The sequence below is a fragment of the Puma concolor genome, chromosome B2 (assembly GCF_028749965.1).
Source record: "Puma concolor isolate L17-30 chromosome B2, mPumCon1.1.hap2, whole genome shotgun sequence".
NCBI classification, from domain to species: domain Eukaryota; kingdom Metazoa; phylum Chordata; class Mammalia; order Carnivora; family Felidae; genus Puma; species Puma concolor.
In genome coordinates this window covers 81,855,951-81,883,603 of record NC_141671.1, presented here as the reverse complement: position 1 = coordinate 81,883,603, position 27,653 = coordinate 81,855,951, and the positions used below count along the sequence as shown (strand labels likewise).

General features: G+C 41.3%; 2 protein-coding genes across 9 annotated transcripts in view; one reads left to right on the top strand and one right to left on the bottom strand.

The window, feature by feature from the left end:
- MDN1 (midasin AAA ATPase 1) overlaps nucleotides 1-24,992 on the top strand; it is a 172,963-nt gene extending 147,971 nt beyond the window's left edge. The window contains exons 85-102 of one of the 2 annotated variants that reach the window (XM_086707409.1): nucleotides 3,637-3,775; nucleotides 5,215-5,390; nucleotides 5,951-6,097; nucleotides 6,598-6,742; nucleotides 9,455-9,777; nucleotides 10,259-10,435; nucleotides 11,513-11,614; nucleotides 12,321-12,522; nucleotides 13,628-13,792; nucleotides 15,417-15,580; nucleotides 16,301-16,390; nucleotides 17,300-17,415; nucleotides 18,006-18,180; nucleotides 20,043-20,116; nucleotides 20,210-20,324; nucleotides 21,209-21,272; nucleotides 22,680-22,822; nucleotides 23,573-24,992. In XM_086707409.1, the coding sequence (XP_086563535.1) occupies nucleotides 3,637-3,775; nucleotides 5,215-5,390; nucleotides 5,951-6,097; nucleotides 6,598-6,742; nucleotides 9,455-9,777; nucleotides 10,259-10,435; nucleotides 11,513-11,614; nucleotides 12,321-12,522; nucleotides 13,628-13,792; nucleotides 15,417-15,580; nucleotides 16,301-16,390; nucleotides 17,300-17,415; nucleotides 18,006-18,180; nucleotides 20,043-20,116; nucleotides 20,210-20,324; nucleotides 21,209-21,272; nucleotides 22,680-22,822; nucleotides 23,573-23,761 (2,706 nt within the window). In that variant the 3' untranslated portion in view covers nucleotides 23,762-24,992. Of the gene's footprint in view, nucleotides 1-3,636; nucleotides 3,776-5,214; nucleotides 5,391-5,950; nucleotides 6,098-6,597; nucleotides 6,743-9,454; nucleotides 9,778-10,252; nucleotides 10,436-11,512; nucleotides 11,615-12,320; nucleotides 12,523-13,627; nucleotides 13,793-15,416; nucleotides 15,581-16,300; nucleotides 16,391-17,299; nucleotides 17,416-18,005; nucleotides 18,181-20,042; nucleotides 20,117-20,209; nucleotides 20,325-21,208; nucleotides 21,273-22,679; nucleotides 22,823-23,572 lie in introns of both variants that reach the window. The other variant, XM_086707408.1, reaches the window with a different exon arrangement.
- ANKRD6 (ankyrin repeat domain 6) overlaps nucleotides 23,532-27,653 on the bottom strand; it is a 226,664-nt gene continuing 222,542 nt past the window's right edge. For 4 of the 7 annotated variants that reach the window (XM_086707414.1, XM_086707416.1, XM_086707410.1 and 1 more), the window contains 2 exons: nucleotides 25,282-25,427; nucleotides 23,532-23,755 (listed from right to left, as the gene is read on the bottom strand). The gene's annotated coding sequence lies outside the window, so the exon portion shown is untranslated. Of the gene's footprint in view, nucleotides 23,756-25,281; nucleotides 25,428-25,474; nucleotides 25,588-27,653 lie in introns of all 7 variants that reach the window. The other 3 variants (XM_086707412.1, XM_086707413.1, XM_086707411.1) reach the window with 2 other exon arrangements.

The following is a 27,653-nucleotide window of genomic DNA, read 5'->3' as shown; positions in this document are numbered from 1 at the left end:
AATTTTACACATGAATGTTTTTACTAAGTAATGGTTTCAATCTGTGATCCATGGAACCCTAAGAATACTAAAGCTTTAGGGAGTCAGGTATAAATAAGCCTAGAGTACAAGGAACTTTGCAGCTCAGTCATTAGTTATGGCTATAATTTGAAAGGGAAATGATTGAGGCACCTGGGTGGCTCAGTTGGTTAAGCATCCGACTTCAGCTCAGGTCACGATCTCGCGGTCTGTGAGTTTGAGCCCCGCGTCGGGCTCTGTGCTGATGGCTCAGAGCCTGGAGCCTGCTTCCGATTCTGTGTCTCCCTCTCTCTCTGTCCCTCCCCCATTCATGCTCTGTCTCTGTCTGTCTCAAAAATAAATAAACGTTGAAAAAAAAAATTTTGGGGGCGCCTGGGTGGCACAGTCGGTTAAGCATCCAACTTCAGCCAGGTCACGATCTCATGGTACGTGAGTTCGAGCCCCGCGTCAGGCTCTGGGCTGATGGCTCAGAGCCTGGAGCCTGTTTCCGATTCTGTGTCTCCCTCTCTCTCTCTGCCCCTCCCCCGTTCATGCTTTGTCTCTCTCCCAAAAATAAATAAACGTTGAAAAAAAAATTTTTTTTTTAAAAAGAAAGGGAAATGATTTAAACTTTTGGTGTTTAATTTTTTTTAATGTTTATTCATTTTTGAGAGAAAAAAGAGCATGAATGGAGGGCAGAGAGAGAGAGGGAGACACAGAATATGAAGCAGGCTCTGAGCTGTTAGCATAGAGCCCAATGCAGGGCTTGAACCCATGAACTGCGAGATCATGACCTGAGCCAAAGTCGGATGCTTAACCAACTGAGTTACTCAGGCACCCCATTAAATTCTCTTATTTTAAATGGGGAGGTCTTTGTTGATGATTTTCTGAAGTCTTTTTGGTAGTGGTTCATTTAAAGATAAAAACCGTGGCTATTTTAAGTGACCACTGCATTAAGTAATAATGCCATTGTTTACTCTTAATAGGTTTTATTGTGTGTCTTTAAGACCCATTGAAAAATTTTAATCTATATCCTCTTTTGGTTGGAATGAAGAATGTTTTTGAAATAGATGGCTTGGGCTAAGATTTATCCAAAGGACAAACGAGTGCCGATTCATAGGGAAACTTGTATCCCAATGTTTATAGCAGCATTTTCAACAATAGCCGAATTATGGAAAGAGCCTAAATGTCCATCAACTGATGAATGGATAAAGAAGATGAGGTTTATATATACAATGGAATACTACTTGGCAATGAGAAAGAATGAAATCCTGCCATTTGCAACAACACGGATGGGAATGGAGGGTATTATGCTAAGTGAAATAAGTCAGAGAAAGACAGATACCATATGTTTTCACTCATATGTGGAACTCAAGAAACTTAACAGAAGACCATGGGGGAACCGAAGGGGGAGAATAATTTCAAACAGAGAGTGAGGTAAACTGTAAGAGACTCTTAAATACAGAGAACAAACTGAGGGTGGAAGAGGGAGTGGTACAGGGAAGAGGGAAAAATGGGTGATGGACATTGAGAAGGGCACTTGTGGGGATGAGCACTGGGTGTTGTATGTAAGCAATGCATCATGAGAATCTATCCCCAAAACCAAGAGCACACTGTATATGCTGTATGTTAGCTAACTTGACAATAAATTATATTAAAAAATTAAAAATTAAAAAATAAAAATGTTTTACTAGAAAAAAAATTAAAAATAAAGCCAAGGGGCACTTGGGTAACAAAAAAACGGTGTGTGTGTGTGTGTGTGTGTGTGTGTGTTGAGAGAGTGTGAGCAGGGGAAGGACAGAGAGAGGGAGAGAACTCCAAGCAGGCTCTGCATTTTCAGTGCAAAGCCTGATGTGGAGCTCGATCCCATGAACTGTGAGATCTGAAATCAAGAGTCAGATGCCCAATGGCCTGAGCCACCCAGACACCCCTGTTGGCTTTTTTAAATGCGTGTCTCATTTGGGAGTGATTTTTTTTTTTTTTTTTTTTTACGTATTATTATTATTAGTCATTTAGATTTATCAACTGTGACTTGAAGAATAAGAGATAATGGAATTTCTTTTTAGCGCCTATATTCTAAGTCTAAAGCAGACCATAAATTTTTATTTAAGGTGTGGTTATAACTATTAGAAATAAAGGACCAAACCAATTCAAACTTACTCTCATCCTTAGAAGGGAAAGGTGGAAAAAAAAGCCAAAAGTGTGGTAGAGCTCTTTTTTTAAATTTTTTTTATTTTTTTATTTTTTTTAACGTTTTATTTATTTTTGAGACAGAGAGAGACAGAGCATGAACAGGGGAGGGGCAGAGAGAGAGGGAGACACAGAATCGGAAGCAGGCTCCAGGCCCTGAGTCATCAGCCCAGAGCCCGACGCGGGGCTCAAACTCACGGACCGCGAGATCGTGACCCGAGCTGAAGTCGGACGCTTAACCGACTGAGCCACCCAGGCGCCCCAAGCTCTTTTAATGCATAATATATTTCTTTTTTATTTGCCTTTTCTCTATTTCTCAAATTTAACTTTGTCAAAAGTACTTTTCTCATAGGAAAATATTAAAGCCAAAAAAAAAAAAAGAAAAGAAAATAGAAAAGTGCAATCCAATGTGAAAAATATTGAGATAAAAGCTATCAGAACAATTTGGTAGTATCTCATAGATTTTGAATTGTGTGTATTCTTTGACCTAGGAATTCCATGTTTCCTGATAGAAATGTTAATGTTTTTTACTCAAGTATGTTCACTATACTATTATTTATAATGGTGAAAATTATAAAAGAATCCAAATATTTATCAGAGGGAATTATTTAAATTATGTTACCATCCATGCAGAATAGCATTATAAGTTAGAATGAGGTAGATTTATATGTATCAGCATAGAAATATATCTAAGAGACATTTTTTGAGTTAAAAAAGTAGAATGCCAGCTTGTGAAGCAATGATCCATTTTTGTTTAAAAAGATATTGGGAGGCAGATATTGCTACAGATTGCCTTTATTACTAAATGCTTATTGGTGTATTCATGGTTAAAAAGATGCACCAGAATGTCACTGATGCTGATTTCTTTGGGAGGAGGATGGTGGTGCCATGGGAAACTAACTCTTTCTGTTTTAATTCTTTTAATGGGATTTTATTATTTTTGTATTTTAAAAAAACATTTTTAAAAATCCCACCATAATGAAAGAACAGTCATGAATCTTTGGCCCAAATATCACCTAGAGTATATAGAAATATATAGTTTAAGGGAAAGTGGGCAAAATTACATTGAGTTACTGTCTATGAGAGACTAAAATGATAAAAATATTAGAGATATGGGGAATACAATAAGAATGAATTTTTATCCTTAAGAATTCATATTTTTTGAGACTGCATATCCTTGTTAAATCTGGATTTTTTTAACAATTCACATGAAAAAGAACAACAAAATTCTGTATTCGCTAATCACAGCGCAGTAAAACTGGAAATTAGACATATTAAAGCAAACTAGAAATTGTTTGTGGTTGTCTCTGTTGGTTCTCTTTTTTTCTCTCCCCAGAGATAACTTTATACCATTAATGTTGGCATTTAGGTATTTCTGTTTTATTTAGAGCTAAATAAACATTAGCAAAGTTATAATGTTTATGTTTTCTATAATACTTTTTGATATAGGCAGAAGATACACTTCAGAAAGGCCAAGAAAAGGATAAAGAGGATCCCGACTCAAAACCAGACATTAAGGGCGAGGATAATGCCATTGAGATGTCAGAAGACTTTGATGGGAAAATGCATGATGGGGAACTTGAAAAAGGTTTGAGATTGTCACTTCATTCTTGTTTTTAAAAAATACTTTAGGAAATTACATTTTCCCAATAAGGAGCCTATTATCTTTTTTAGCAAGTTTATTACTCTGCATAACTGCAGATGAAAACATCAGCTATATGCATGTTTCATCACTGTCTCCATGGAGGCAGAAGTCTATAGTCCATTCTGGAGATTCTTCTGAGCAAACTGAGACATTGACTGGTATTTTGGCTGCCTCATGCACTATGTGCAGTGACTTCCCCTTCAGGGAACCTTGAAGGAACAAGGAGAGATGTCCCTAACAGAGCTTGGCTTAAAAGTAAATTGTTCAGGGGAGCCTGGGTGGCTCAGTTGGTTGAGCCAACTTCGGCTCAGGTCATGATCTCGCAGTTTGTGAGTTCGAGCCCCACATCAGGCTCTGTGCTGACAGCTCAGAGCCTGGATCCTGCTTCAGATTCTGTGTCTCCTTCTCTCTGCCCCTCCGATGCTCACGCTGTGTCTCTCAAAAATAAATAAACATTAAAAAATTAAAAAAAAAAAAAATGCCTCCTTAAAAAAAAACTTATATTAAAAAAAAGTAAATTGTTCAGGGTAGTTTCTTAAAAAATCTTTTTAAAAATTATAAAAATAGTAGACATTTGTGACAGATGATTTGGAACAAAAGTTCAGGAGTAAAATATCTATATCTACATTTGTAAAATAGGTATCTATACACACATCATAAATAGTTCTATAGTCAGCTTTTTTCATTTAACATATAAACATTGCCCTGTCATTACAATTTGCTTGAGAATATGATTTCTTATAGCACATTGTCATCTGTTGTGTTTATACCATAATTCAGTTCTTACCCCTAAATTTCTCTCCAGAGCTTAATTTGAGATAATTGTGTCTTCTTCTAAGTGAAGATCTTGCAGAAATGAAAATTGACCTTAGAGTAGAAAAGCATATGCTTGCCTAAGCAGCATAAGAATATAACCTTTGTCACAGTAGACTGAGCAAAAACAATTGCGAAAAATTATGATTGAGTTAGATGTGTGATTTTAAAAGATGGTCAAAATAGAAGTGTAGAGTATGTTGGAGCTGGGGAGGAACCTTGGACATCATTTCACAGACAAGAAACCAAAGCCCAGTAAAGTTGCTGAGTCTCATAATGATGAATATCCTCCCCACCCCCCAGCACCAGAAGTAGACATCCTGACAGCTGTTCCATCACCCTTCTGTTTATTAATATCACACATTACAGACTTCTTTTTTCCTTCAAATAGTTTGCAAAACACAGTAGGACTGCTTCAGGAGATCTAAAGGCATCTGTGTGTACAGTGTTCTGTAAATGCAAGCAGTAAATCTCAGGTGGGGCACTTGCCAGGTGGTGGGTCCATGCCTCTTCTGCACATGGCCCAGTCAGTTCGGGGATTTGCCTAACCTCAGTGCCTTCCCTTACAGAAGAGGATGATGGGAAATCAGACAGTGAGGGTGGAGACCTGGATAAACAGATGGGCGATCTGAATGGTGAGGAAGCTGACAAACTTGATGAGAGGCTTTGGGGTGATGACGATGATGAGGAAGATGAGGAAGAAGAAGACAGTAAAACTGAAGAAACAGGACCAGGAATGGATGAGGTAATTAAAAGATTCTCCCCACCCTGTAGTCCCCAGCTTGAGAGGAGACTTTCTTCCAACCAGCTACCACTCCCTGTCATTTACTGCTCTTCCTTTTCTGCCTTTTTTTCTTTCTTCCATCCTTCTTTTTTTTCTTCTTTTTTTTTCTGTCTTACTTAGTTGAACTCAGAGCTAAAAGAATGGTCTGACCTGGGCCATTCCGTGTGTAATGGAGGAGGAAAATTAAGGAGACTGTACAAATGCTCTGATTCTGCTGTTGGCCACTGAACCTCCCCAGCTCTCTGCTTAGGAGAAATCAGGGCTGGGTGTGACACTGCAGCAGCATAGTGTGACCCACCCCACTGTTCACACACCTGCTAATACTGCTACCATCTGGATGAAGCCAGAATGTTCTTTCCAGGTCATGGAGGACACCCTGTCAGCTGGATATTTCCAGAGGATAGGCTCAACAGACAGAGATTGTACATGTCTAAGAGCTAGTTTAGATAGAATCAACTTACATGAAAGCGGTTTCTTAGATTGAGAGTAATGATTTTGTTTTTTCTGCCTCTGATATTTAGGAAGATTGTGGACTTGTTGCCAAAGACGACAACTTGGATGCTGGGAAGTCAAACAGAGATAAAAACCGAGATAAGGAAGAAAAGGAAGAAGCAGAAGTTGCTGATGATAGACAAGGCCAAGACAAAATTAATGAACAAATAGATGAGGTAATGAGGATTTGAAACCAGTCTGCTCCTGATTCAAGGTCAGGGCTCACAGCTCCTGGGAGTCTCAAGACATTTTTTTTTTTTTTCCTATTCATCATTTTCCCATTGCCTCATAAAAGAGCATGTTACAAAGTCTCTCAACAGGACATAAAATATCTAACTATTGGTTACTGATGAGATTGTCTTGATTCTGTTTGGGCTCATGCTGGAGTTTGGAAGCTAAGTTCTGTGATTCTTTTCTATACATCTTCTCATAAATTTCCGTTTCCTCTTGAAATTAAGTAACACAGTACCTCCTATCAGTGGAGAACCTGCACAGTAAGTGAGGTTTGAAAATCCAACATGAAAATTCTAGAAACATCAGTAAAATTCTAACATGTGGGAGAAATTTTAAGGAAGAGATCTTGTATTCTCTTAGCGTAAGTGCTTAGAGCTAATTATTTGCAAATGCTACTTTTTTAAAAAAAGTTAATTTTTTCCTGTTCTCTCCATTGTCAAAGAGGGAATATGATGAGAATGAGGTGGATCCTTACCATGGCAATCAGGAAGAGCTGCCGGAACCTGAGGCCTTGGACCTTCCAGATGACTTGAACCTGGATAGTGAAGACAAGAATGGTAGTGAGGACACAGACCAGGAAGAAGGAGGTGTGTCTTTCAAAACATAAAGAGACCAGTTCAACTCACTGAAAATGAGCAATAACCTATTTCTTCAGGCCATATTATGGCCAAGTCATAAATCGTGTCTGGTCAGCCCAATTCCAATTTGAGAAAATTGTTTGCTTTTTCTCTATAATCTTTCTCACCTGACTAGACTTAAAGCTTAATCTGAGAAGAATTAAAGTAAACTACCTGGTGTTTGTTATTAATTTACCCTCCTGTCCTGTGTTCTAGTACTGTAGAATCCGGGTGGTGCTTCATTTCCCCACAGCTGTCTCCTGATGGCCCGCCTTATGGGGTGATGTGAACACTGCAGTCTGGGTATATCCAGGCCTCTTACGGAGCCTTGTTACAGCTTTCTTAGGGAAATGATTGTTTCAGTTAATGATAGCTGTGCTTATGTTGTGTGTTTAGTTTGGCATATGAAGTCATTTTAGTGGGGTATGAAATTGAATAATCAAATCATATGGCACTTGACAATAATCTGCCTGTCACCCATTGTTCAGTTTGAGTGACTTCCCTAGGGAGAGCTGTCTCATATTGGAAGCATTGTATAGTGCCCCGTAACAGAAGGTCCCCAATCATGGTGGGTTTCCAGACAAAAATATGAGCTAGCCTTACTATGCTTCATAATGAATCAGTTACCTATTTAGAAAACCCATTAAAAATTTTTTTAAACACCATATTGTTGGGGGGGGGGGGCGGGCACCTGGGTGGCTCAGTTGGTTGAGCATCTGACTTCATTTCAGCTCAGGTCATGATCCCAGGGTTGTGGGATCAAGCCCCACTTGTGTTCCATGCTGAGTGTGGAGCCTGCTTAAGATTCTCTCTCTCTCTCTGCCCCTGTCCGTGTTCATCCATGCTCTCTCTCTCAAAAAAACAAAAACACAAAACAAAACAAAAAAACCCCACACCTTATTGGAACCAAATTAGCAAGTTACAAAAGAATAAGAGGTATCATTTATGTAAAAACTTAATACAATACTATATATTATTAATGGGTACATCAAATGTAGGAAAACATCAGAATAAAACACAACTTCAGGTTATGGTGACTTCAGGTTAGGAAGGGCAAACGCCTCCAGAATCCAGATAGTTGTACCCAGAATCATTTGTTTCTTAAAAACAAGTGGCAGAAGGGGCGCATGGGTGGCTCAGTTGGTTGGGTGTCTGACTTCGGCTCAGGTCATGATCTCTCAGTTTGTGAGTTTGAGTACCGCATCAGGCTCTGTGCTGTCAGTTTGGAGCCTGGAGCCCACTTCAGATTCTGTCTCTTTCTCTCTCTCTGCCCCTTCCCTGTTTATTCTCTGTCTCTCTCTCTCTCTCTCTCTCTCTCTCTCAAAACTAGTAAACATTAAAAAAAAATTTTTTTTTAAGTGGCAGAAGTTTGGTACATATATGGCAAAATGTTCACATCTATTAAATCTAGTAGGTGAGTATATGGGTCTTTTTATTTTATTTGGTTTTGCTTATCTTATAATATTTATTTTTGAGAGAGAGACACAGAGATAGCATGAGTTGGGGGTGCGGCAGAGAGAGAGAGAGGGAGACACAGAGTCCAAAACAGGCTCCAGGCTCTGAGCTGTCAGCAAAGAACCTGATGCGGGGCTGAAACCCACGAAACGTGAGATCATGACCTGAGCCGGAGTCAGACACCCAACCAACTGAGCCACCCAGGTGCCCTGGCTCTTAAGATTTTAAAATGCATTTTCCATGTTTAAAGTATTTAGTAATTAAAAAACAATAAATTAGTGAACTATTTAACCAGAATCATTTGGTTAAAGATTTGATAGAGGCTTTCCTCATGCTAAGAACAAGTCTTCACTCTTTGAATCTCTAGCTTACTTTTTTTTTCTTCATTTTCATATAACTTTATTATAGAAGGAAAAGAAAATCTCCCAAAATCTATAAAGGCCAAACTTTTTACATTAAATTCTAGCTGACTTTTTAAGCACTAAATTGTTGCTTCAGAGGTCATTTCATTACCATATAATTTTGGAATCTGACTTCAACCTTAAATTCAACAAGTAAGCCAGCATGACATTAAGAAAATTAAAGAATTATTTGCTAACAAATTGACTGTGATTCTGAAGTGTCCAAAGTATAGGAATGTTCTCTTAATAAATAAAACCTTTCCAAATAAGATTGTTTCCATTGAATGTATGTTGTACTTTCTATTTATGATAAAGAAGGATGTCTACCAGTTATTCCCAAGGATAATGTCATTTCCTATTTTGGGTCTAAAATGTCCCTATTGTGGCAGCTCTCAGGATTTTTTAGTGGATTAATTACTTAGAGTTTGTTAATGGAATGCACCATCCAAACAACTGTATGTATGTAAAATATTAAGTATGGTTTAGAGCAGGTGTGGACTAAACTTTTTCTGTAGAGTCCGGTAATAAATATATCAGATTTTACAAGCCATAAACTGAGACAGAGGTTGCAAAAACTCTACTCTCCTGTTGTAGTAGTGTGAAAGCAGCCATAGACAATACTGAACGGGTGGAGTAAACACATAAGGAAATAGATATGGCTGTATTCCAGTAAAACTTTATTTACAGAAATATGTCGGCCAGATTTGGCTCTTAGGACATAGTTTGCCAGTTCCTGGCTTGAGACTAATAAACACTTGTGTTAACTCCATCCCATGTTAAATCATGTTAAATTTGGTGTTCTTTCTTTTTGTTGTTATGTATCCAGAAGATAATCCTTTGGAAATTAAAGAAAAGCCAATGGATACTGAAGAAGCAGGTCATGAAGCTGAGGAAATAAAGGAACAGACCGAGGCTGACCACAGTGAAGGTCAGGGTCAACCTGAACCTGAAGAAGGCCCCAGTGAAGATGATAAGGGTGAGGGAGAAGAAGAGATGGACACAGGAGCTGATGACCAAGATAAAGACACTGCTGAACATCCTGAAGAAAACTCAGACGATGAGCGTCAGTCTCTGGAGGACAAGGACAAGGAAGCCAATGAGGAAAGTGCAAACCATGACGTTCCTGTTGACCAAGGTCTCCAGCCCCAGGTATTGTAAGGTCTTTGGCTTGTCTCATGTTAAAAGTAATAGTGAGGAAGGGGCGCCCTGTTGGCTCAGTTGGTTAAGAGTCCAACTTCAGCTCAGGTCATGATCTTGCAGTTCATGAGTTCAAGCCCCACACTGAGCTCTGTGCTGGTGGTGCAGAGCCTGCTTGGGATTCTCTGTGTCTCTCTGTCCCTTCCCCACTTGCCCTCTTTCTCAAAATAAATAAATAAACTTAAAATAAAACAATAATAGTGTGGGGGAGACTTTACCTTATTCCGATCAGAATCTTTTAGGATACTTCTCTATCACCAGGTGGCACTGCTGAGCAGCTTTAAGTTTCTGTTTAAGACCCTTTCTGGCTATTACCCTTCCTGCAGTCTCCCCATGGTGAGCAGTGGGGCACCTGCCAGTTGTAGTGGTCCCCTACCTCATATTCTTCCCCCAGTGCATCTTAATGTGGTGTTTGCTTACCCTGCAGAAGCAGGAAGAAGAAGAAGAAGAAGAAGGGAGCGGGGAGAACTCTGACACAGAGGAGCAGGTGCCAGAGGCCACGGAAAGGGAAGAACACGATTCCTGCGGGCAGACCGGGGTGGAGAGTGTGCAGAGTGCACAGGCTGTGGAGCTGGCTGGGGCCGCGCCCGAAAAGGAGCAGGGAAAGGAGGTGATAGGCCCTTACTGCTTCTGCCAGCTGCCTCTATTGGGGGGGTGGGGTCTCTGTTCCCTGTGTGAAATTACGACCCATTTAGCTGTAGTTGGTTTATGTGTGATTCTGTTTTGTTGTTGACATCTAAAAGATCATCTCTCATTCTTTGGGAAATGATCAGATACCTGATTTTATATGCCTCTCAGAACAAACCCTAGAATATTTGCTACACTGTATTTAAGTATTGTGCTTAATGAGAAAAAGCTATTAAACTCATAGTTCTTTGTGGGAGAACAGGTTCATGTTAATTTTTAGAAAGCTCCCAAGGAAAGAAAGGTTGCATTTAGACTTCATATAGTAATATGCCTCAAATAGTGTTTCCTTTTTCCTTGCTGTTCACCAGGCTCTAAAAGTAACTTAAAAAGCAAAAGCACTTCTTTATTTCTTGAGCCAGAGTGATATGCTGTGTATGGCCACAGTCCAGGTGACTGGCATGCTGTGGAAAGAGCACTGACAGAGGACCTGCTCTGGTGACTCTCAACAGCTCCTTAAGCCTCATTGAGCCCAGTTCTCTCACCAGTAATAACACCTGTTTATACTTCTTGTGCCCCCCTCCACCACGTTTATTGAGCACCCATTAGGTGATGCTAAGCGTTTTCATTACTTCAGGTCCTCACAGTAGTCCTGTAAGATAGCTGGTTAGTGTTCTTAAGACGTTCTCCATTTTATATTTGAGTTAAGCTGCAGTAAAGTGAAATGACAATCTCAAGGGTATACAGCTGGTTGATGGCAGAGTCTGGTTTCTAGTTGAGGTCTGTCCTGCCTTCAGAGTAAGCCATTACAATCCTGGAAACAAGGAACTAATCAGCCTTACATAGTGAAGTCACTCAAGAGGGTAACATATCTGGATATAGATGCTCCTGTTTTTGCCCACAGGCCAGGCCTTAGTCATGGCTCAGCTCTGGACCAGGGAGGCAGGTATATCATGTGACTCTGAGAGGACAATAACAGAGAAGCTATGGGAACTACAGCCCAGTAAGCAGGTGTTTGTATAGCATCTTCCACCCTCACTCTCTCATGGCTTGGATTTCACAGGACCACGGGAGTGGAGCTGCAGATGCAAACCAGGCAGAAGGCCACCAGTCCAACTTCATTGCTCGACTGGCTTCCCAGAAACAGACCAGGAAGGACACACAGGTCTCTATCACTCTTCAGCGAAACTTAGGTGAAGGCTGCATCTGAAAAGGATGTGCTAAGTGTAGTGTTTTTTTTAAAAAAAAAAAAAAAGCCACGTTCCCAGGCTTTGCCGTCTCACCAAACCTGATGATAGCCTCAGCAAGCAGATCAGGACCGTGGGGCTTTCCCATTGGAACCTGGGGCTTCTTCCCTATGTGGGTGCATGTACACACAGACACACACACACACACACACACACACACTCCTCCTTATTCCTGTTATGCAGCCTAAGAGCCAGTTGTTAGGTGCTGTTGCCTAGGACTAGCCAGTCTTTTTTCCACCGTCATTACTCTTCTGTGTTTTAAAAATTAGGTTTTTTAAAACATGGTATAATTCATGTACATGATTTATGAAATTTATATATAAAAACAGTCCCCTAAAAAGCTTCCATCTTATTCCTGTTTTCAAGTCACCCAAGAGTAAATTGGTGCTACCAGTTTTATTTTAAAGATATTTTTGCATATGTAACATATTTCAGATACAAAGTATATCATAGACATTATCCTGAATTTGTGTATAGATACATGACCATTCTTCTTAACTGGCTCATTGAATTCCATTTTTGTATGGCTGTACGTAATTTAGTCAACCAGCCCCCTGTGGATAGACATTAGTTTTTTTGCCATTACAGACAAACCTCTAATGAATTTCCTCATATTTCCCACAGAGTTTCAAGAGGAAACCTGGACAGGCTGACAATGAACGCTCCATGGGTGATCACAATGAACGAGTGCATAAGCGGCTGAGGACTGTGGATATGGAGAGCCACACTGAGCAGGGGCCAGCCCAGCCCCATGCCCAGGTGGAGGACGCAGATGCATTTGAGCACATTAAACAAGGCAGTGACCCTTATGATGCACAGACGTATGGTATGGTTCAGGGAAGGCTTCTCCTTTGCTCACTGAGCTGAGAGTTTATGCTGTATTACTGTGTGCCCAGCAGATGAACAAATCCATCTTAGGGATGGGAAACGGCTTTTTAAAATGTTTTCTCTCTAGTTCGAATTATGTGGGAATACAGTTTGTTTTTTGGTATAAAGGTATCTGTAGACAAGTGCAGGTTTCGGGGTCTGGTGTAAGTCTTTTATATATCCTTGATAACAGCTGCCCGCATGCAAACCTAGTGCTTATCTCTGGGTTTCTGAGACGTGGACATTTCTTCATAGTCACAGTGAGGTCACTTCCTGCAATGGCAGGAGCTGTGAACTAGAAATGTGTTTTTCTTATAAATGAAAAGGAAAAAAAACTCCACATAAGAAGGGAGTGGTCAGTCATTACTCAGTCTCCTTTTTTAGTTCTCTTGGTGACTTCTTAATATTTCATTCCTAGTATATAAACTCATGTAGATAATATTTATCTTTGAGCACAGTTTCAGAAACGATTGCTCTATCATGAATTACCTTTTTTCTCTGTCTTCACTTTTTAGAAAAATAAAGCAGTAATAATAATTTGCTACCATGAATTGAGCTCTTACTTTGTACCAAACACTGTACTGAGCCTTTGCTGCATGATCATGGAATTTTTACAATAATCTTAAGATCTATGATATTTCCATTTTATAGATGAGCACACTGAGGCCAGACAAATTTAAGAACTTGTCCAAGATCACAGTGCTTGTCTTCAGTGTTGGTCTTTCTGTGTCCTGTGTTATACTCTTACTCATTACAGTATCTCCACTCATAACTTGGTAAAGGAGGATAATTCCATTAGCTGCTCTGAGTCATGTGTCCTCCCTGTTTATTCTGGTTCAGTCTCTTGTAATAGCAGTAAAAACCTAGCTAAGCATCCTACTTCTGTGGTAGAGAATAGGCAGTTATATCAATAGGTCAGTAGGGCATCACAGACAAGCCAAGCACTGTGTTCATGCCATATAGTTAGTTGGTCAGCAGGAGAACAGCATTAGTAAGATCTCAGAAGTGGAAAGTGAGAAACCACACCCACACATGTTCTATGTGTTTGTATGCTTTATTGGCAGATGTGGCCAGCAAGGAGCAGCAACAGTCTGCAAAAGATTCCAGCAGGGGTCAGGAGGAGGAGATGGAGGACACTTTCATGGACACAGAGGAGGAAGAGCTCCAAGCAGCAGACGCAGAGCAGCTGAAGCCAGAGGAGATCAAGTCAGGGACCACAGTGAGCCCCGGTGGGTCCTATGGTGAACAAATCCCTCCTACGTTCGCTTACAGTAGTCACTTTCGTGTGGTACCATCTGATCTGGTGGTTCTATCTACATCCTGACCCATAGTGTAGGTGTTCATTTGCCTATGAAAATTCCACTCTATCTCACCTAGGAGTCAGAAGGTGGAGGAGTGACGTTGGAGACACTGTCCTGCAAGGAGACCTCAAAAGCCTGAGTTCTAGGCAAATGCCATCACTCTTCTTTAAATATGTAGAAGAAAAAAAATAGGACACTTACTGCAGTTATGATGGGAAGACACTTTTGATTATTAGACAGATGTTTTCAATTGTATGAAAATACTCAATTTTAGCATAAAATGCAGTAAAATATTTAGAGAAATAGAGTGGGGAAAATGCATGTGTAAAAGTAACCAAACTTCTTACATATAGTTCCATTTCATAGTTGACCAAGTGTTATTACTGGATAATTTATTTAAAAAATAAAAAAGACATGCATTTAACACATTAAAAAATAACTTTATCAGCAGTGGAATAAATACACATTCAAAACAACTTGCAAATTGGAACGCCTTTTTTCCCCTGCTTCCTGTCCTCTCTGAGGTTTTAGAAGCATTGACTGTGCCATTATATGACAGTGGGAATGGCATAGCTCTGATGAAAACTCAAAATCCAGACTTTGCCTCTTACTCACATTATAGGCTGTGGCATATTATCCATATTTTCTTTACCTCAGTTTCCTCATCTGTAAAATGGAACTAGGATTTATTTATTTAATTTAATTTTATTTATCTTTTTAACATTTATTTATCTTTGAGAGAGAAAGACAAGAGTGTGAGTGGGGGAGGAGCAGAGAGAGAGGGAGACACAGAATCTGAAGCAGGCTCCAGGCTCTGAGCTGGATGGGGGGCTCGAACTCCCTGACTGCGAGATCATGACAGAGACAGAGACAGAGAAACACAGAGCGTGAGTGGGGGAGGAGCAGAGAGAGAGGGAGACACAGAATCTGAAGCAGGCTCCAGGCTTTGAGCCCCGATGTGGGGCTCGAACTCACTGACTCCGAGATCATGACCTGAGCTGAAGTGGGATGCTCAACTGACTGAGCCACCCAGGCACCCCTATTTATTTTTTTTAATTTGAGAGAGCACGTGCATGCAGGTTGGGGAGAGGGGCAGAGAGGGAGAGAGAGAATCCCAAGCAGGCTCAACGCTCGATGCAGAGCCCAGCGGGAGGCTGGATCGCATAAACCATGAGATCACAACCTAAGCCGAAATCAAGAGTTGGATGCCTAACGGACTCAGCCACCCAGGCATCCCTAGTTTTTATTTTCATCAAAGTTCTACGTGCATGTATTTTAAAGAGTCACACACTACACAGTGCAGTCTCCCCTATTCCCCTCCCTCCCAGAAGAGCCGCCTTCGACCTCACGGTGGGGAGGAGAGAAGGTCAGGGGAGTACGAATTGGCAGTGAATATCCCAAAGAGAAAGAACATGTGAAACTTGTATGGGGAAACGTGCTGGAGAGTGAAGGAGTGAAGTGTGAGTAATCGTTAAGATCGGCAGGCAATCTCGGAGGCTCAGTCTGTGTGTAATATCAGAGTAAGTAAAACAGTGTCCTTGTATGCAAATAGGCAATGATGAGGTGGACATGGAGACCCACAATGTTAGAACAGAAGAAGACCAAGATCCCAGGACCGACATATCCTATGGGGAGACAGAGGATATGAAACCAGAGAGAAGCCAAGATTCGACCATTCACACAGCCCATCAGTTCCTTGTGGACACAGTTTTCCAGGTGCTAAAATTTTCACAAATTATTGCTATGATAAGTTAACAAAATGTAATTATAAACTGGTTTAAAATTTTTATCTTTAGAACTTCATGGAATATCTGGTTGTTTGGGGGCATCTCATCCTTATCAAAGTGTTTAGGAAACCAGTTGGTATGACCACTTCTCTAAACAGATGACACCGTTCCAGCAGTTGGTACCAGGGTCAGAGTGGGTGGTCTGCCCCAACCTGGCTGTGATGGTGTGTCTGGTTCTCCAGCCTCAGGCTCGCAGATCTAGATCTGCTCTTCCCATGTTCAGCATCCTTATTTGAGGAGCTGTAGGTAACAATTCAGTTCATGCTGACGAAGTAGCAAGAATATTTGGCTTAATGCCTGCATTTAGGAAAAGCAGATTTAACGGAGTTGTTTTCCCGAATCGTTTGACTTAATAGCAGTCTAGATTATTCAGAGAACATTTTGATATTGATAATTTTGTGGAGTTTTTGTTTTTATTTTGCTGGATAGATTTCTTCTAAATGGTAAAACTTCCTTTATCTTGTCTCTACACAAAGGGAAATAGAAGAATAGTTGTCTGGCATCTTATTGTGCCATCAAATTTGCTTACGCTTTGTGTCTCAGGGGCATGTATTTGTAGTTCATACTACTGGGAAGAAGGCAGCCAGTGATATAATGAGTTGGTGATTTCAATCTAGGCTGCCTCTTATCTGTGGCTTTTTCTTCTTAGCCCTTTTTAAAAGATGTCAGTGAGCTAAGACAGGAGCTGGAGAGGCAGCTGGAAACATGGCATCCACACGAATCTGGAAACCCAGAAGAAGTAAGTCACCAGTCTTTTCATAAGATATCTTGATTTTCTTTTTTTTTAAGTTACAGCAAGCTTAACAGGTTCTTAGCACCAATTACTTTTGTAAAAGGGACTGAGTATATGAAGACTGTAATTACAGTCTGAAGCCTAAGTCTTTCCAGTGCTTTCTGCCTACTTTGCCACTAGACATGTAGTTTAATTAAACCACAGAAAAGCTGATGTGTTTATTTCCTTTAATTTCTCTTGCTAGCTCTATGAGTTATAACAGATATGACATTGGTTGTGAAATGAGGCAAAATGTGTCATCCTCACAGTAGGCTACCTGGAATATTGCTGGCTGACTTAATGTGGCAGCATAGCTTAAAGAGAAGCTTCATTTTTAATGAGCTTGCATCCTGAATTTACTGTATTATCCATGTTTGTATTTTGTGCCTATAATCATCATTCCTACTACACACCTGTATGAGGGCTCTGTCATACTTGGAGCTTTGTGTCTGGGAAAGAAGCACACTGTTGAGATTGGCACTCATCGTTTTTGCTTTTGAAACTTGACCCTGAGAGCCTACGATTAAGTGGCTGGATCTGCTGGCACCAAAAGTACCCACTCACAGCTCCCCACCCATACAGAATGTGCAGTTTATCCTCTTTGTAGGTGATGAGAATTAGTTGTTGATTTGGTCATGCAATCCAATATTTTCTGCCTTGTTGTTTCACCCTTTCTCATTCGGAACTGTGAGTTGTGGTTTTGGTAGAAGATGAGACATTTTTAGGATGTGGACTAGATGGCAGCCTGCTGAGTTGGCTTCTGTTGCCAGAGTTCACACGGGTCATTTTCTGCTACTCTGTTTCAAGTGTCTTCTTGCTGTAAATGACTTGGCTGGCTCTGACGTTGTAAGAGTCACTTCTATGTCGTTGTCACAGGAGAAGGCTGCAGTGGAGATGTGGCAGAGTTACCTGGCCGTAACTGCACCTCTTTCACAACAGTTGTGTGAACAGCTTCGTCTCATCTTAGAGCCTACCCAGGCCGCCAAGCTGAAGTAAGTCTTCTCCACTAAGCACTCCCCCTGTGCCCTGAAAAGATGGCTGTGTCACCTTTTCTATTGAGCTCAGCCCCTAACCACTTAAAAGTGCTGGCTTCTAGGTTGCCATTTATGCTGCGTGGATATGTTATTCCATACCTTTCTTCATGTTCTCTCTAAAAACTGAAGTGTCTGCGAAGTTTGGTACGAGTGCAGTTCCTTTGATTCATTAGCCTCTGATGAGAAAACTGGTTGGTGGAGCCTTTGGGTGGGTGTATGGGCTTGCTGCATGTGTTACTCACCTAGATCTTCGCAAAGGTTTATCCAAACTCATAGTTTCAGATTAGAAAAGAGTCAAAGACTTAATCAGTGCAAACGTTCTTTTTCTAATTTTTTAAAACTTGTTGCAGCTTTCGTGGAAGGGCCTGATTATTGACACATATATAACCAGTTTTTCTGGCTGCCCTCCTTTCTCAGTTGATGATGACATTTGAGTGTGTCAGGTTACTGGTTAAAAGGTATTATAATGTGATCTTATTCTTTAAAAAAATTTTTGGAGGATGAACAATTGTTAACTAATCTTTGCCCCATTTGGGTAAATTTAATAGAGGAGACTATCGAACTGGGAAGCGGCTGAACATGCGGAAGGTCATTCCATACATTGCTAGTCAATTTCGGAAAGACAAGATTTGGCTTCGAAGGACCAAGCCCAGTAAACGCCAGTATCAGATTTGTTTGGCCATTGATGACTCTTCTAGCATGGTAGACAACCATACCAAACAGGTAAGGAAACACAGGTGCTAATTTAATGAGAAATTAATGCCAAGCCATGCTCTATGGCCACCTAAAAGTTTTAAATATGGGGCGCCTGGGTGGCGCAGTCGGTTAAGCGTCCGACTTCAGCCAGGTCACGATCTCGCGGTCCGTGAGTTCGAGCCCCGCGTCAGGCTCTGGGCTGATGGCTCAGAGCCTGGAGCCTGTTTCCGATTCTGTGTCTCCCTCTCTCTCTGCCCCTCCCCCGTTCATGCTCTGTCTCTCTCTGTCCCAAAAATAAATAAACGTTGGAAAAAAAAAATTTTTTTTTAAATATAATCTGGCAAAAAGCACTTTGAAATACCAATTACTGTTTTGAGAATGTGCTACTATGTTTGAGAGAACCTAAAATTTTAAAATGAGTTCAAAAGGGCAGTTTTAGGATGTCTCAAATAATTGGTCCCTTACTGTTAGAGACCTTAAAAAAATTTTTTTTTAACATTTATTTATTTTGAGAGAAAGAGCTCGAGCGGGGCAGGGGCAGAGAGAAAGAGAGAGAGAATCCCAGGCAGGCTGCCCACTGTCAGCAGAGCCCAACGTGGGGGTTGATTTCACCAACAGTGAGATCATGACCTGAGCCAAAGTCGAGTCAGATGCTTAACCAACTGAACCACCCAGGCATCCCGAAATTGTTTTTTAGCCTTGCTGTGCTCCTGTCTAGCTGTAGAAGAGTAACTCTGACAGTATTTATTTTCCACAAAACACACTGTACTGGTAAACTGTTTTTTAAGGCCTTGTACAACATATTTGAATATCATTGATTTTTAAAAGGTGTTTCGTGTACATCTCTTTAAGTCTGAAATTAGTTAGTGCTCTAATAGTATTCACAAAGCTTAAGAGCCTGAATAGAATTAATTACTTATGATACCATCATTATGGACACAGAAGAGTGATGTGTTTTTGTTTTAAAGTTTATACATTTATTTTGAGAGAGAGAGAGAGAGCGCAAGCACAGGAGGTGCAGATAAAGAGGGAGAGAGAGAATCCCAATCAGGCTCCATGCTGACAGTGGACTCAGTCTTACCACTGTGAGATCATAACCTGAGCCGATATCAAGAGTCAGTCACTTAACCAACTGAGCCATCCAGGCACCTGGAAGAGTGATGTTTTTTGCAGTGATGCTATTACCCAGTATGAACCAACGAGCAACCTAAATCCATACTTGTGCTCTGCTCTAAAAAAAAATGTGACCTCTGAACCTAGGTTCAGGTCCAAGCTCCTCACTTACTGCCATATGATATTGGGCAATTTATTTACTTCTTAACATGTCAGTTTCATCTTCTGAACAATGAGGATTGTAACAGTATCTACCTCCTCCAGAGTTGTGAAAACTAAATGAAGTATGTACTGTGTTTAATGCCTAGCACTTGGTATGTATTCAGTAGATGTTAGTTGCTCTAAGTAGCATCATCTTTTTAATGAAATTTAAATTCTAAGACCAGGCTGTCATTTATTTATGGGTTAATAAAATAAACTGGTTTTTAAAATTTTTTGCCTATCTGAGATTACTTTTTATGTAGTTCCCTCACCCCCCTAAAAGGGAAAAATTCTGAAAATTTTATGGACCAAATCTCTTAAGATCACTTTTATTAGATCCCTAGAGCAGATCTTTGCTACTGATGTAATGGACTCTGGGTTTCAAGATTTGTGGGATTAGCCAGGGTCTGAGGCCACCATGGCCTCTGGGTTGATTATGAATAGCCATGTTGACATTCCCTGTATGCCATGCAAAAATAACACTTTCTGTGAGACTCTTGGTATAAAAAAGGTTGAGAGGCACTGATCTAGAGGATATTCTGATTCCTTCAACCCTTAACCTTCTTATTTCATAGCTGGCATTTGAATCTTTGGCTGTGATTGGAAATGCTCTAACCCTCCTGGAAGTGGGTCAGATTGCTGTGTGCAGGTAAGGGTGCTTTTTAATCCCAGTGGGAAAATCAACTTCCTTTTGTTACGTTGATCACACAAAAAACACTGCATTTGTTTTTTCTATCCGTAGTTTTGGAGAGTCCGTAAAGCTATTACACCCATTCCACGAGCAGTTCAGTGATTCCTCGGGTTCCCAGATTCTGCGGCTCTGCAAATTCCAGCAAAAGAAAACCAAGATTGCTCAGGTATGCTTGTATCACATGTCCTCTGAACAGCCATTCTTCAGCAGGTGTGGGAGAGACATAATTTTTAGCACTCCCTCCTCCCCAGTATGGTGTTAGGACAGGTAAAAATTTCGAGGAAACAATTTCGGGATGCCAGGGTGGTTCAGTTCTAAACCTCAGGCCATGCACCACTGGAATAGAAACTTCCCTGGCATCCATTAACAAACAGGGTGTGAACTCTTTTTCTGAGTTCCTCAAGGGTTTCTGACTTTACATCACTAATTTTCAGGCTCCCTACTCTTTGAGAGATTTGGAACTTTTGTAGGAATAAACTGTCTCCCCGTACCCTTAATCGGGCCAATTTCTCTCCCCCATTTGACCTAGAGAAGAAATGATGTAAAATAGAGCCGATGACTTGCTCAGGATGACATAAGTTCAAAACACAGCCCAGGATAATGATTCTGTCCTCTTCATTTTTGCCCTCATCTAGCCTACTTTCTTTATGTTGCACTAGACATTTTATGTTTTCTTGCCCTTTTCTGCTCAGCTATTTTCTTCTGAAAGACGACAGCTGTTCTGTTCATTTGGGGGAGTTACTGATGTCTTGTCTTCACCCCCCCAGGGGAAGTATTTCTTTTCCTCTAGGGTGTGTTACAGAACACTAGTGGTGTGTGTGCCAAAGACGCATGTCCGTGCTGGAGAATGCCAGTGCCCAGGGGTACATGCTAGCACTGCAAGGATCATCATCCCCTTTGGACGGGGGGCAGGGAGGAACGGTTTGATTGCCTAGAGATCTGAGATGGTTATTTTGATAATCTCCTGAGTGTCAAAAGTAATTTCAATCTCTGTGACAGTGGGAAGGGTTTTCGTGGTTTTCTAACAGCCTGTCTCTGGTTCTGGTCTAGTTTCTCGAGTCTGTAGCCAGCATGTTTGCAGCTGCTCAGCAGCCCTCCCAGCACGCCAGTCCAGGTGAGCTGTAGTTCTCATCTTTATCCACACAACGCTTTTCTACTGTGTGCATTCACAAGCCACTTGCTTCATGCCACAGAACCCATCTTTTAAAGTGGACGCTGCATAGGAAAAGTTATAAGCAGGAGCTGGAGAGATATTAGGCATTCATGTAATTTGTTACTCCATTTATCCATTCAGAAATTTGTGTTGAACCCATACTCATGAGGCTTATAACCACTGGAGGAATTAGATACTAATTAACTACACCTGGCCCTTGAACAATGCGGTAGCGGGGTAGGGGTGGGGGGTAGGAGCACCAAGCCCCTGCACAGTTGAAAATCCATGTAACTTTTGACTCCTCAAAAACTTAGTTACTCATAGCCTACTGTTGACCAGAAGCCTTTACCGATAACATAATTAGCAAGTTTGCATATTATATGTATCTTATACTGTATCCTTACAGCAAAGTAAGCTAAAGAGAAGAAAAGGTTAAGGAAATCATAAGGAAGAGAAAGTATATATGCAGTGCCATACAGTAAGATACCCACATATAAGTGGACCTGCTCACACACTTCAGACCTGTGTTGTTCAAGGGTCAGCTGTAGTTTGTTATAACAGAGTTAAGCATTGTGAAGGAGGAGCAATGTGTAGGATTTTAGTATAAAGAATATTTTGTAATATTTTAATAACGGAGGGAAGCAGGGGAGGACATAATTCAGAAACCAGCTAATCCAACCACGATTGACTTAGGGCTTGAAACACACCAGTTCTGTATCTAGCTCTTCCTAAAATCTCTCAATCTTGATCGTTTCATGGAGAACCTTCCTATTTGAAGCATGTCCTTCACACCTCTCAACACTCACTAAACTTCCTTGAGAGAAAGACTGCCCTCATGCACTGTATGTAGTCTTCCATTGGAAACATTATAGGTAAACCATGAATACATACGTTAAAAAATTATTTTAATGGCCCCTTCTACTTGTTTTCTTTTAAATGAGTCAATTTTAAGAGGAGAAAAATACCCAGATTAGGTACAAGAAATTTGGAAGACCCAGTTCCAGGTTTCTGATTTAGGCAGTTTCTTCTAATGGCCTACTCAGTATTGCCATTGTTATACTTTATAGCCATGAGTATATGTTTAATTCTTGTATGTTGTTATACGATGAAATTGATCTAATGTGATAGGGAAATTGTTTTATTGACCGAAGCTTCATATGTCTGTGTAGCCTTGTGTCCGACTGTGGCATCTAATGTCCCATCTTAGAGGTCCCTTTTGCTTATGTCCAGAATTCATCAGTTTCAGATGTCTGTTTAGTGTCGGCTTTCTCTGTGCTATTAACCTATTTGTCTTTAGGTAGCTTGGAGTTGTTAACAGTGGGATCTTCATTTTGTTCCCTTCCTCTCCTGCTGTATGTTCTACCACAGAAAACGCACAGCTCCTCCTGGTGGTCTCTGATGGCCGCGGCCTTTTCCTCGAGGGCAAAGACAGAGTCCTGGCAGCAGTCCAGGCTGCCCGGAATGCTAACATCTTCGTCATTTTTGTTGTATTGGACAATCCCAGTTCACGGGTGAGTGATTACTAAAAGCTGCTTTTGGGGATAAAGTGGGGATACCCTTCATCATGTTCTATCTGAAATATGGCCTAGGTCACACCTTAACTCCTTATGTTCTGCCGGACACTATCCGAGGCACTGTATTTTTTGTTAATACTCCCACTTTACAGTAAAGGACAGAAACACAGGTCATAGGTCAAGAAAGCCAGAATTCGGACATTCCAGAGACCACCCTCTTAACCACTTGCTGTGTCAATTCCTGCTCTAGTGGGTCATCCTTTCCCTCTGTACTGTGTCATTTCCGGTACTGCAGCCTTGATGATGGCCCTTGTCTACTTCGAACTATACACCAGCCCTTTCCAGTTACTGGTATCCTAGCAGTGCCCTTCTCAGAGCAGGAAGCATCAGTTGCTAAGTGAAAGACCCCCACAGGACAGCTCTGTTCCAGGCGAAGCATGGTCTCTGCAGGTCACATTAAGGCCTGGATAACAAGTAGGAAGATTTAATGTGAATTACTCCAAGTAGAATTTGGGAAATTGGGTTTTCTGGTCTCTCCCTCTTTTTCAGTGTCCATTCTCCTGGAAGGGGTGCTCAGAGATCTGCCTCCTTAATGAAAGTTCTGCAAATTGTTTCTTAATAATAAAAGCTAATTTTATATTAGGAGTTAGATACAGGAGACCTAAAAACTATTAGCAAAAGAGATCAGGGAAGAGCTAGCCAAGGATACTGGTTTGGTTTTTATTTCAAAATGTCTCCTGTTTACAGGATTCTATCTTGGACATCAAAGTGCCCATATTTAAAGGACCTGGAGAGATGCCTGAAATCCGATCCTACATGGAAGAGTTCCCGTTCCCATTCTACATCATCCTTCGCGATGTGAACGCGCTCCCCGAGACGCTCAGTGATGCTCTTAGGCAGTGGTTTGAGTTGGTGGCAGCCTCTGACCACCTGTAGGGAAGGAACACAGTCTAAAGTGAGACTTTACACCATTGTCAGACTTTGGCGCCTCCAGCCTGTTGCTCCCTCTTTTGGACAACTGCTTCCAAACTCACAGCTCTAAAATGTTATTTTATCTTAGATCTGATTTATAAAGATTCATCTAATAGCTGCAGACAGTTTTTATTACAATGTACACTTTATCTTATAATGTGCTTTCAGAGCCTGGCCAGCCTCGGCCTCTGCTGTTGCCCCGGCTACAGCCGTAACAAACCCAGGGCAGCGGCCGGTGTCTGGACCTGGAAGCCCCGGCCCAAGAGGAGGCTAGGGCCCAGCTGCTGCCCCCCTGGAGGAGTAGCTGCTGGGAGAAGGGGACCGTCCCAGTCCTTTGGACAAAGGACCACAGGCAGCTGCCCTTGTGACCCTGCTCTGAGGCTCCGCCTTGCCGATCCCACGGTGTGTATCTAAATGCCGTCAAGAGGCGGAGACAGCTGCAGCTTTCTAGAGGCTCGAGTGCGTGTGTTTTGTCATTGTGCTTCATGTGCAGGGAACTACCTTCTCTTTGAGGGTTAGGGAGGTCAGGGTGTGTGTGCTCTTACAAAGCAACCAGATAGCATAGGAGCCCAGGTAAGCCGAAAAATGACCCCTGGGCTGTGTAAAAATGAAGTGGCTTTTCTGTGCCGTCCTTTGCATTTGCTGCTGCAGGAGACTATGCAATGATGGAAAAGTGATTTTCCCTTTGGTTATTTCATTCTCTCAGCGCCACAGTCCCTGGTGTCGTAGTAATTTATTTCTTTAGTTCATTTTTTTCTTAACCGTTAAGGGGAAGAATATTCCTCACACTGCTTTCAAGCTGGACTGAGCCAGTCTCGTTCTGGAAAAGAAATGCCGTGTTTAAGAAAACTAAGTACTTTTTTTCCCCCCAGTTAAACTACATCAATGATTTTTAGACAGTTTTTACTTGGCCAGAAAGCACTGATTGAATACTTGAAATTGTTGCTGTGTTCTATTTAAGTTGTCAGAATGTCGTTTTGTAGACAACATGCCATCACGTAATCGTCTATCTCCTGTTTGTTTTCAAGTTACACTGTGAAGTTTGCCACATTTTTGAGGTGGTCATCGAAGACACAGATTGCTTGTTGTTTAACCAAGTGTCCTAAAGCATGTACCTGAAGTTATATCATTTTTTATTCTAAAAAGCTATGCAGCTTATATTCTGAAAATTATTAAATATATACCACTGTTGTAATTTGTGACCAGTTTAAGTGTTTGAGAGGTGGAAACTGCAGAGAGTGAGTGGGAGAGAATCTGAAGCAGGCTTAGTGTGGAGCCCGATCTCACAACCCTGAGATCAAATCCAAGAATCAGATGGACTCACCAAGCATCCCTGCAACCATTCTTAATGGGACACAACAGGTGTGTAAACGGTGTGCTAAGGGAATGATCTTGTCTGCTGGATCAGCGGTCACTAGCTTACGCTGGACCCACCATGGACCCACCACCTTAGTGGCTTCCTGAAATAAGGGTTTATTTCTTGCTTGTGTTTCATGTCCATGGTGGGTGAGCTGCCCACCATGCTCTGGCCTTGTGGCACAGGAAAGGGTAAGTTGGTGGAAAACAATGGCTTGTACAGATTTTGCTCCAAAATGACAGGTTTCATTGGCCATAGCCGTCTATAACGGGTCTGAAAGGGAAAGACACCAACATTCTGATGTGGTCTGTCATATATACCTTTGAAATCGGACCATCGAAACTGAAGCCTCCCTGCTGATACCCAAGAGTCTCGTTTGCAGCTTGTGCTGTGATGGGAAACGTGGGAGCAGTCCCAGGAGACCTATCAGGAACTGTGACAGGGTGAGGGTAAGCAGCATGATGCACTTGAGTCACTGAGCGGGAGTTAGAGGGTATGCTTGCTCTCACTTGGAGCTTAACCATTATAGCTGCCTTACGTAGTCTTCATCCAAACCCCAATCTTGTCTGGTCTTTTATCCCGTCTTCCCTTCCGCTCTCCTGACTACACTGCACCTGGACACTCTTATTTTAGAGAACCCCAAGCAGGCTCCATGCTCCATGTGGAGCCCCCCACATGGGTGCCCACAACCCTGGAATCATGACCTGAGCCGAAAATCAAGAGTCCGATGCTCAACTGACTGAGCCACCCAGGCACCCTTGGAGTGCTTTTAATCTGTAGTCTGGACTACTTTGGTGGTAGCCCAGACAAGTCGCATTGCCTGCTTCATCTCATAACATCCAAGAAAGAGATCATGCTTCTAGGGTGACCTCTCCTGTCCCTTCTCTCCCAGAATCCCTACCACAGAAGGTTCTGGTTACAGCAAATGAGAAGTCCTGGAATCTGCTAGCATCCTAGGTGTCCTTTGGAATTTTCTTACCTAATGTGCCTTTCTGGAAACACCTACCTAGCTCAGAATAAGCCCTCAGGTGTGAACCCTGACACCATCTGTAATATTGAATTGGACTTGCACTCCCACTTTAGGCAGGAAGACCTAAGACAGGGGAGCATCTATGACTCATGACAGTATTTCAGGGTCTAGCATGAGTTCATGTATAAAAATGTCTTTTCTAATTTATAGATTCAACACTATCAATTTTAATAAAGATTTTACAATGATCTGTAGGGAAAGGATATAAAAGATTCTTACAAGAAACTACAGGGGAGTAGTTCTGCCATTTAATAAAACATACTAGTCCTAGGTGAAATAATCCTGAACAATTTGTTTAGACCCTAAAAAAATTTACCATATGGGCATCATTTATTTATTTAGAGCACATGAGCCAGGGGAGGGACAGAGAGGAAGAGAGAATCCCAAGCAGGCTCCATGCTGTCAACTGTCAGCACAGATCCTGATGTGGGGCTTGATCCCCTGGGATCACGACCCAAGCCATTATCTAGAGTTGGATGCTCGATTGAGCCACCCAGGTACCTCTGAAGAATGATCTAATAGTGTCCAAATTATAGTTTAGGAGCTGGCAAAAATACATCCACATCATGCCATAAATCAAAATTAAAATGTTTACACCACCTAGTTTAAAGTTAACCAGGAAGACATAAATACAGAATTACAAAGCTCTGAAGGGGAAAAGATGAAATTGAGAAGGCTTGAAAGAATAATACATGACTATATAGAAACTTCTGAAAGCTATATAAACAGAAGGACTAAAATTGCTTTTAGTTTTGAGAGAGCACAGGGGAAGGGCAGAAAGAGAGGGAGGGAGAGAATCCCAAGTAGGTTCCTGTCAGTATGGAGCCTGATGTGGGGCTTGATCTACCGAATTATGATCATGGCCAGAGCTGAAATCAAGAGTCAGACACTTGACTGAGCCCCCCAGGTGCCCCCAAAAGGACTAAAATTTTTAAACAGGCAAACAACCCATATAAAATTAGAATAAAAACCTTGATCACCATAAATGGACCAGTCATGACAATTCATAAAAGTGGCAAGGGATATTTAACTTCACTTTTGTAAGAAAAAAAGGAGTTGCTATTGCAATTACACAAAACTTCAAAAGTAGTCACAGCATCACCCATACAACAATGCCTGGTAATGTTCAAGAAAGCTAATCATCAAGAGTATAGGTGGCAGGTCCTGTTTCTAGTAGGACTCAGGTCTTGCTTCACTTTACAGATGAGGAAAGAGGCTGGGAGAAATCAAGTTGCCAGAAAAACACAATTAGAAAAGGGGACCACACCAAACAATTCCAGCAAGTGACACAATCAAGTAAATGCTCACTAAACAGGTAACCAAATGAAAATTTCTGGCTATATTCTAATTTAGAACAATTCTATTTGACAAAAAATACAGCAAAGATTCACTAATCCTACTTACATAAGGGCAGTTATGTGTTGTGGGGAGAATAAAATTACAAGGAAATAAAAGCTTAAAAGTGTGCG